This window comes from Opisthorchis viverrini, assembly GCF_000715545.1.
Source record: "Opisthorchis viverrini unplaced genomic scaffold opera_v5_93, whole genome shotgun sequence".
Classification (NCBI taxonomy): Eukaryota; Metazoa; Platyhelminthes; class Trematoda; order Opisthorchiida; family Opisthorchiidae; genus Opisthorchis; species Opisthorchis viverrini.
Genome location: NW_008751750.1, coordinates 1,008,592 through 1,018,954, shown reverse-complemented (window position 1 = coordinate 1,018,954; position 10,363 = coordinate 1,008,592). Strand labels below are relative to the sequence as shown.

Sequence of the window (10,363 nt, the reverse complement as noted above, 5' to 3'; positions counted from 1 at the left end):
CTTACAGATATATATATATATATATATATATATATATACTGGGAAGGACAGAGCAGCTTTCGTGAACCTGCATCACTTGTAGCGTAGACTCTACATCAGCTTGTCTGACGATGGAGTTTATGATAGTCAGAAGCTTGGCTGCTGCACGCTGAGGACATCCAAAATCCTTCAGTGTCTGACTACCGGTTTCTTCGGGCATTGCCCGGGTCTGGTGGGAATATCAGATCCTTCCGTCGAATAGTCTTCGAGATGAATAATTCGCCTACGATTGTTGAACTGATCACTCTCCATAAGTTGCGCTGGCTCGGCCACGTGCTCCGTACGCCAGTCGACCGACTTCCTTAATGGGCCCTTTTTGCACAATCACGTAAGAGGTGTAAACTAGCCAGGAGGTCAAACAATTACTTGGCAGTGAAGCATGTAAGCCATTACCAGCAGACTGAGGTGCGCTGGTCACTACCGTCTCCCTGAATGGAAAGTCCGAGATAGGACACATAAGTGATTGGAGACATTGTTAAACATGGCCTTGTCATGTCATCAATGGAGCTCGTGCATCCAAGCTAGGACCTTCAACGTATTGCTCCCCTCAAAATATCCCCAATTATTAGTCCACTAAATACCCTGTGTTCACGGATCAATTACGTCAGGTACCGCATCCAAAGCGCAGTTACTTAACCCATCTCCCTAAGTCAGAGGAGAACGGAACTGTGTTTGCTAGAACCACCTTACGGTAAGTAGGCGGTTCTTACAGATGATGATGCTATAGAGAGAAACTCTGGCTTGACTGGAACGACGTCACCAGTATATCCAACGCAACTGTCAGTATATCAATGTTCAACAGCAGTACATCATTACTACGTCAGCAGAAGTCATTAAAAAACGTTTTTCGAAATCCGCAATAGAGAACGGGGTCAAAGAATCATAGTGATAGTAATCGTATATCTAAAATGCGTGTGAAATATTCAATTGGTTTCAGCTTGTTGTGCTATTAATCCACCCTGGTGGCGTTTGAAGCAGCCTTTTCTGCTACCGTTGAATGTGAGTTTATGAAATGCTAGAAAGTTTACATAGAGTATGATTATCTAACCAACATAGTGATTTCAGTAAAGCAGCAAATTCTATCATGAGACTCTTTCGAGAAGTCAGCCGCAAATTCCCAGAAAGGACGCTGATTCGCAGAATGAACCATTTCTATGTAAGGATCGCAGGCATTCAACAAGAAAGGACAGGTTTCTTGGAAGATATTTTCTAACCACTGCAATAATGGTCGATGATTTGTTCTCTGATGTCGGCTGTTTGTTTGTAAACGTCACCGTACCAACCAAGGTGACTTAATCAGTGTGTTCTGGCTGAATCTGCATAATTGTTCTGCATGCGTTTTACTGATTGCTATAGTGAGAGTTCTTATTAGCTTGTCGATTGACTTGTCTCCTGACAAGCTCATGCCTAGCTGAATATTAGACTTGAGTCAAACCTCTTAATTTGGGTCGATAGTGAAGCTTTTGGGATCAGACTACCTCACCCTGTAGCGGGCATTTTTTGGTTGTTGTGATTTGTATCCTGGCACCTAAACTTCAACTCACAGGAAAGTTAAAACCTCCATACAGAGTTTCCGTGGACCTAAACCTGGCTTGCCTTCATTCCAGTATCCCTTAGGTTTCCAATACTATGAGCTGTGTTTAAATTCGTGCGGCGTAATAAGTTAATCCCGAGTTATGTAATAACAGTGATATATTAGAATATTCGGCACTCCGCGAGTTAAGCATCAAAACTAATTTTCAACTTTTGTGTTCGCTGATTAGTGATATCTGAGCTTTTCCATCCCAATAGCTCGTCAACCCGAATCGATATTGGTGCCGTTTGAGTCTTCTTACCATATCCGCGACTAATCTAATCCTTGAGTGAATTTATTAACGGTCACCACCACGTCTCAGTTAAGCCGTGCCACCAGTCTCCGGTTAAAGGCTACACTGAGTCGGTGGGTTCAAGTTTGTCGCACAGTGTAACAGCATCACTACCATGAATTACGGTCAAAATGGTTGTTATCCTATGTTTTCTTTTGCACAAGGAAGGACCATCTCTTCTTATGTTTTATTACCACAACCCAACTTCTTTCACAACTTTTCTTCATCAACTTAGGGTCCTGGTTATGGTGTGTCAGTATTTGAGACTTTTACTACTAATAATACACACACTGAGTTCAATTTAATTGCTATTTTACTTTCGATTTTCGTGGTGTGCTAGCGAAAATTAGAGCTATCACAGAGCAGTCCTTCTTTCATATGACTAAGAAACTAATTTATTTCAGAATCTGACGGCGGAATCAGTGAACTGGTTAAATGCACTAATGCACTGCTTACCAAAACTGTTTTCGGTTTGACTAGTCGTGTTCAACCGCGAGTCTAGAATTGTAGCTTCACTTTCTTGAATTCCCGCTAGTCTCTGTGTTACTCAAAATGTTTCACAGCCAAGCGTTCATTAACTTTTAGGCGCAAAAGCGCCCAGTGTATCATCGGAGAAAGTCATCCTGCATACGATTGAGAACTTACCCGATTTTTAAGTTCATCTTTGATACTGTGTTGTTCCGTTCTCGCTTCGTTCTCTTTTGCTGTGTACGTGGAGTCTAATGCAACGAAAATATCCTTCAGATCATCCAGCTGTTTTGTGTGCTGTTCAATCAGATACCGTTCCTCTACAAAGGTGTCACATTACCCGGATCGAGGAACTCTCCACCAACCTTCGCCAAACTCGTCCGTCAAGAGTTTCAGTTCAGCTTCGTAGTCAGCTTTGAGCTTTCGAAGTCGCTCATTTTGCAGTTCTGTTAACAAAATAAGAAAAGGACCAATTACCAACATATATATCCTCAGATCAAAAATTAATGATAAAAGTTATCTGCAATAAGACATAACTTTGAGAGCGTATCACAAACGAGTTATCGGAAGAGGGCAAAAACTTGAATTAAGGCGGTTTAACATCCAGTTATTGTCTTTCAGTTGTTACACTTCTTCATCTTTCGATTCAAGCAAAATAAACTTTCGACAATAAAAAGCCGAACAGTCACGTGGTTTTTAATCATGTGTGATGGGCTCGCTGTTCTTTTTAGTACAATTTCATAAGGTATTCGTTCGTGGATATGTCCAGCGCTTGTGGGTGACGATTGCGTGGGCGGCGATTGAGCTTGTTTGATGCAACATTCTAACAAGGCCACATTCATGGTTGAACACGAGAGTTTTTCATTTTCCGTAATCTTCCCGCAAACAGTAGGTGTCATTAATAAGAAATAAAAGTTAACCATGTTTGAAATAATTTCATCGAACGAGCAACTTTGTATTTTGCGAATCTCAGTAGACACTAATGGCGAAGAGTGACAGGTACTCGCGCTGACCTAGCCTATGATGAAATCAGGTAGAACCCAGAACTGTTTAATAACAACTAGTTGCCTCGCATTAAAAAGTGTAGTTAGTGGACAAATGCATTCTTTTCATGTAATATAACCAACAAATTTACCTGGTATCCCCTTTTTGAAGGTAAGCTAAGTAACTGACAGCATCCAATAAAAGACGATATTTTATGGGAAAAGCTGGGCTTCTGGTTTCGAAGTTAAATGAAGCTATCATATGTGATAGCTATTGAAGATCTTAAACAGGTCCAAATGTCGGGGGGTTTCTTGTTTTACTCACATCGGATGCCCATTCAGCTGATTTTGGAGAAAACCAATTAGCTCCAAGTATGACCGCTGAACTGCCAATGGTTTGCCATAATGTGACGTTTGCAACCACCAGTGTAGGCTTTTTGGTCAATGGCTATGCACTTTATACGTGTGCTGAGGAGGAATTTTCCGATGCACCGGCGCATTTTTGTAAAAGCAGGTTCAGAGCCACAGAAATTGGCGCGGTTATAGTCGGGTGGAGCACTATTGTTCTGGAATTTACGGTAACGAAGAAAAGTCAGGCCAAACAGAAAGATACACTAGCTGGAAATAAATGGCGTCCTAGATTTCCCCAAGAGCAGCATTCATTTGAGCTTTTGATAAGATGTTCGGTCGTATTTAACATCACAAAGTCCTAATGTGGGTAGAAATTCATAAGAGCACGGAAATGCAGGTGATGTTACTGAAGTGGCCCTGGAAAGTGACCCTGGAAGTGACCCTAGAAACACTAGAGTTGACAACCCCGCAATTTCACAAACTTTCAAAGGACTCCGGTGAGACCATCTAGACTATACAGTTTAGTACGTCGTAAAGTAGTGAAACAACTTGTGTAGGTACGGTTTTACGCCGGAACTACAAAAAATGGTAAACGCAGGGGAATTTATGAGTGCATATTGACAGCGAAACACCAAAAGATCGATGTTGCATGATTAATTAGTTTTTCGGTTTGTCTTCCTGATTAGATCAAATTATGTAGTTTACCTTATCGCGGCTTGTGTACTGATTGGTTTAATTCGAAAATAGAGCCATTGGAATTTCTGTGGACTCAGAATAGCCGTCAACACAATACTCGGGAGCGATCACTAACGACTGGGCACGGTGAAGGTCTGTGCAAACAACCTGGAGTAAACAAGACATTCTTCTGAATACGGAGTATTCAAAACAGACCGTTAGTGTAGGCACTATTGTTTTTTTGCCCCAAATTTCAAGAAGCAAGGTCATTTTTACGTTTGCAAACAACCACACAAAGTGATTCTACCTGCTTTTGCTGCAATACAGACGACGTGTCACTAACCGGCACGCTTCTCAATCAACGCGTACGCTGTAGGGATGAGCTATTAAACGTACAATTAGCTGGTGGTGCCACTTGCGCGAATGCCATCCACTTTAGTTAAACATCAGCTGCCGCTTCCAGTGAGTAGCTATCTACACCACTGCCCCAAATTAAAGGAAGATATGATCACTGTAGGCAGTTACGCGGCTTTTAAAGCTGAATAAGAAGACAATGACGATTTATTATTCTGCACAGAAGAAGGCACATTTGGGGGGCAAATCGGGGAAAACAGAGGGATAATGGGTGAAAATAATAAAAACCTTCCACAGAACAGAATAAAAACAGACAGTTTGAAAATTGTTGATAAGGTTCCTTGATAAGGTTCCTCACCTAGACTACTGCTTGACATAAAAGTCAGAGAAAACCTGGAGAAGCACATGTCCAGGCCATAAAATAAATCGAGCCGACTCAACAGGCGTGACAGTAGATAATACCGATGAAGCATGTGAGCAGTCTGGTTTGGTGTCCAAGTTCCCTCCCGCATCTGATCAAAGGTGAAGTTTACTATGGGGAGCTGTTGAAGTGCTCCGCAATGTTCGTTTGCTATTTTGTAAAAGTCAGTGAATACGCAGGAAAGTTCAAGGGGACACTTGTGAATATACGGTCTTTAGTGACTATGTGGATATGAGGTGTTCACTTTCTTATCTAATGAATTGTTACCGCTTAGTTCATGTTTGCAAATAAATGACTTCACAGCGAAGAATCTCTCTCCATTTATTAGATTCCGTGACGAGGATTAGCATGAAGATTACGTAGTCGCAGCCTTTTGATACTGGGGATGTGCGAACCTTTCTGGAGGACTTAGAGGATGTCACAGGTCTGCTGAACTGGAAACCGACCAGGATAAGTTGGCGACACTGAAAACCCTCTTCGGAGTCCAAGAAAAGGCTGCTCTGGATGTGGCTGTAAAGTGACTTCTAAGAATGTACTAGGTGGCCGCAAAATTAACCACCTGCAGCGGAGTTCGACACCCACCAAAAACAGGACGCTGCAAGGCAGTAGAGAGTGAACAGGATGAGACCGGGATGCAATCCACCGGTCTGCAGAAGTCAATGGATCGGGATTTGTCGGGAATGGACGAAGTATTGTGCCAGCAGTTGGCTTATGATTAGTACAGCCTGTGCTTTTTTTCTCAGTTGCGGTTAGCGAGAGCGACTGGTTAGTTGAGTGTGGAGAAGCTGGTGCATCTTGTACGGGAACTGGCCGGGGCGCCACTGGTCATGTTGCAGTCTGAGAAGAAGGGGAATGATTTACCAGTGGAAGACCTGCGGACCAATCAAACAACTTTCTACCATCAAGAGAGAGTCGCGGAAGCACATTCGAGCTAGCCGATTCTGCTGCTGTCGCCTGCCTGGCCACTGGAAGAATCAGTGTCGTCATACACGACAACTTGTAAATACTAACGCTCTGATTTAAAGCAAAAACACTCATTTGCAAGCCATTTGGTTTTCACAGAAGACAATTGAGTCTCTCGGTTATGATGTTCTTCGACTGAATGTGTTGTATACAGGCCACCTCATGTTTCAGTTGGTACGATATTCGAGATATCCCAGTATATTTTCACAAAGGAACCTACTCACAAGTTTTCCAAAAATATACTGCGGCATCTCGAATATCGTACCAACTGAAACATGAGCGGCCTGTGTGCAACACATTCATTTGAAAAACATCATAAACGAGAGAATAACTTGAGTCTTCCGCGAAAACCAAATCGATTTGCAAGTGAGTGTATTTGTCGAAACCAGTCAATTTTGGGTTCGAATAGGATGTAAGTTTGACGAAAACTCGGGGACTGCGCCTAGCTGATATGCCCCAAGCAGGGCTGTAGGAGATTTTGCAGCGAATTTGTGAGCAGCTTTGGATTACTGTTTTTCTCAGGTGGGTTGCGATTCTTACTGTGACACAGGCTATGGCCCAGTTGATTGTCCAAATGATCGGGAAAATGGGGTTTTGCCCAATCAATAAAGAAATAAGAATGTCACTGAGGCAGAGGGGAAACGAAAAACAGTGCAAACGTTGCGCGCTAACCGACCAAAAATCGACAGCTTTGATTGCACTCAATGCACCTAAGCTACAGGACGATACAGCATGAGTTCTTGATTAGCCTGAGCGTAAATCAGACATTTTTGAGAGCAAAGAGTTTTGGATAGACCTAACCCGGGGCACACTGGTGACAGAGTACACCTTGACCAGCTTGACATTCATCCCCAGCGCTGCCACGAACGAACTGTGTGAAAAAGCTTCTGTTCTTTTGTGTCCTGTTTGATACAGTCCAGGAGTAACCTGAACTGTTCACGTGTGATAAAGATCCGTTCGGCTTCTTCGTGTTGACCGAACACAAAATTCCAATATAAACGCTTCTAATGGTAAGACCTCCGTCAGCTTTCGCCCCATCTACGTGAGGAATTTACAGGCAGGTTTGAAAGATGCTTGGAAACGGTTTACTTGAAGAAACTAAAATCGTGTACAACTCCTTACGTGTAGTGATAAAATAAGCGAAATGAAGATACAGGTTTTGAGTAGATTTTCAGCTTTTGAATGAGCTGACTTTAAAAGGAAATGTAGCCGTCCCTTCGGTCGCAGAGAGTTTTTGTTTGCTCCAACAATCCCGGTATTTTACGGCATTGGACTGTGTTCTGGATACAGGCAACTGGCTATCAAGTCAAAATACCATATTTAAACGGCGGACACCTAATATCAACTTGGAAGGATGACCTTTGATTTGTCGTAGGCGCTATCGAGTTCCCGGTGTTTGATTCATTGCACAAGAAGGTTATAGAGAATTTTGCCGTGTCTGGGGACGGTATCGCCGTGTACGGCTATTCAGAATCAGAACATGCAGCTCACCTAATATCCATATTAAAGCGTATCCCAAAAGATAGCATGTGGATCAATGATGCCAAGACACAGCTCACTTGAGGTTCAGTGACAGTGCTCAGGCAGAGGGTGGACCAAGAAGAGGTTGGGCTGCCGCTGGAGAAACTGGCAAAGAGTCAGAAGTGTCCAATCCAAGCGGTCCATACGCCAGTTTCTCTAACGGACAATATACTACGGATGTTCAGAGTTGTAACGCGATCGCTGCTCTACGAAATGACCTGCTTCGTCAAAATAGTGAGTGGACAAGTGAAGTGAACGAGACCTTTGAACGCGTCAGAGCGCTGATACTAAAATAGCACCCTTAGAGTGCTCGGGGTTGGGAAGATGTTTACTGTTGCCACGGTGGGTGCAGTCCTGAAGCAGGAGGATGAGGTAATCAAATGTGCCAGTCGTTTTCTGGATTACACTTAGGAGAAACATTCAACCATTGAGAGGAAACTTACAGCGACCATCTGAACCCTGGATAAGTGGAGGTCATATTAACTGGGACGAATGGTTCGCGTTGCTACCGACCACAATACCCTTGAGTGGATCAGGATCACCAGAGATTATCACGTTGAACTCACGAGTTAGGCACTCTGATCAACCCCGAAAGGTACCGGGGAATGAGAGCCATTTGATAGAATGGCTTTCAAGACAAGTACATGGAGATCATAAGCATTTTTAACAGCCTTGTTATCGGACTAGATCCTTGGAGGTTGATGCGGCTACAGAGGCGTGATCCGGTACCGCAGACGGTCGCAGTCGCCATTTTGAACACAAGAATTATTGAGAACCAGAAACGTTCCAGAATGACTTCAACTGGCTGAGCCTTAATAAAGCCAGCGTAGTATCCTGAAACAGCAGACTCCCATTTCCATGATATTTTTCGTCTTGAGAGTAAAGCTGATGGTTGAATACTACGAGATGGCACGAACAGGTTGCACCGAGACGTACAACTTACTTCAGTGGAGGGTATACTGGCCAGCGATGAGAAGTGAGGTAATGGATTGTGTGGTTTCCTATAAGAGATGCCAACTAGATGAGAGGGGATATTCAGAGGTAACTCACTCCATGGAACCCATGTTTGAATCAGATACAGGCGAGTTATGGCCTTTGGACATTATGGGCTCCATTCCGAGGGCAGCCTTTGGAAATCAATACATCGTAATAAAGGCAGAACATCTGTTGCGGTGGGTCGAGTCGGCAGTCGTTCCAAATAAACGGGTAAAAATTATCATTGGAGTGGTAATTCAACACATCGGAGCTAACCACGCGGTTCCAAAAATGATCCTAACGAATCAGAGGCCATGTTTTGAGCATGAAGAGTTCGGGAATTTCTTAGTGCGAAACCTCACCACCCAAAACCAAATGGCCTAATGAAATGCAATAATCAAACGATTAGATAGTGGCTGATGGTCAAAGAATGCGACTGAAAAGGGAACTTGCCAATAATGTTATTGGCACATTATGCGTCGATCCAACCAACTACAGGGAAGTCCCTATTCTTACTGGTGTACAGTGAATATATATGCCTCTCAAGTGATCAGAAAATTGAGTTGTGACGCCATCTTCAGGATGAAATTTTTCTGAACATCAGGCCGCTGCATTATATGTTGGTGGTTCGCCAACGCTGCTCTCAAGACCACGGAAATTTCCCTCTTCTCGACAAATAGCGGCCAACATAAATAGCGAATTGCTTCAGAAAATTGGTTTTGCAAAATAAAATAAAAGAAAACTTAATGTTGCTGAAAATCCAACAGTTTTTTCTTACCGATTAATTTGTCCACATTCTCAAGGTGCGAACGGAGAGACATCATATGTTGCTCTTCTGAGTCATTAAGGTCCTTGACGAGAGTCTTTATGATGCTATTTTTTCTGGACGGGGACATCGTTGCCTGGTGGAATGTCTTACCGATCCACTATTCTATCAAATGTTTGCGCCAAAATATCTACGTCCTTTTTAAGCTCCTGAGATTTCAAATCACGCAAAAGTGCTCTCCAATGGTGTGTGATTTTCAAATTATTTATCTTGGATGCACGTTCTTCTCTTTCAAGTTTGTCCTGGTTCTAGGTTTTTTTATCTGTTTTGTGAAATACCTGAAGATATTTGGAGAGCAAAGCCGTCCTTTTTGCCTTCATTTCTTCCTCTGCGAGCCGCTGTTGTTCTAAATACGCTATCTTTTCCTCTTCTGTCATGTTTGCAAACTTGTCCTTCTTTCCTTTCTTTTTTGGCGGCATCTTAATGGGAGATCTCAAAAGACCGTAAGAGGCGTACGGTTCAGTTTAGCGCCACGGTAACTATGAGCAATGGCCTTGAAACTGACGCTTTAGTTTCTGACACAACCGGAATGCCTCTTCTGTATGCTGCAGGAACGCGTTGAGACAAAAATAAGCAGTCAAGCAGTGAAAAATGCACTCGACTTGGGTGATTGCATGAGCCTAATGGTCGGATTTTCGTTGCTGTGTTTGGGAATATAGCCTATCGCTATGTGCAACATACAACTGCCTTCCTCGAAATTAAGAGGGCATCGATATTTATTTTTACGTTAGGGTTAATCTATTCGGACACCGTGTCCCAGTGGTATGTATGCATGATCTTTCAAGCTCACCAAACACCATCGGTACTTTGTGGCATATATGAGTTAGGCAAAGAAGGTCTCAAATTGAATGTCCACAGCCTTGTTCACGGAGAGAGGGTGTAGCGTGGAATGTCAGGAAGTCAGCAATGTTCGACGTTCCAT

At 43.0% G+C, this 10,363-nt stretch overlaps 1 protein-coding gene across 1 annotated transcript in view; it reads right to left on the bottom strand.

The window, feature by feature from the left end:
* Positions 1 to 9,878, bottom strand: part of T265_13706 (hypothetical protein) — a gene marked incomplete at both ends in the record, with an annotated part of 22,100 nt that extends 12,222 nt beyond the window's left edge. Inside the window, 5 exons of the mRNA XM_009170126.1 lie at positions 2,550 to 2,692; positions 2,738 to 2,818; positions 9,394 to 9,497; positions 9,535 to 9,683; positions 9,720 to 9,878. Of these exons, the coding sequence (XP_009168390.1) occupies positions 2,550 to 2,692; positions 2,738 to 2,818; positions 9,394 to 9,497; positions 9,535 to 9,683; positions 9,720 to 9,860 (618 nt within the window). The remainder of the gene's footprint in view (positions 1 to 2,549; positions 2,693 to 2,737; positions 2,819 to 9,393; positions 9,498 to 9,534; positions 9,684 to 9,719) is intronic.
* Positions 9,879 to 10,363: the final 485 nt, after the last annotated feature.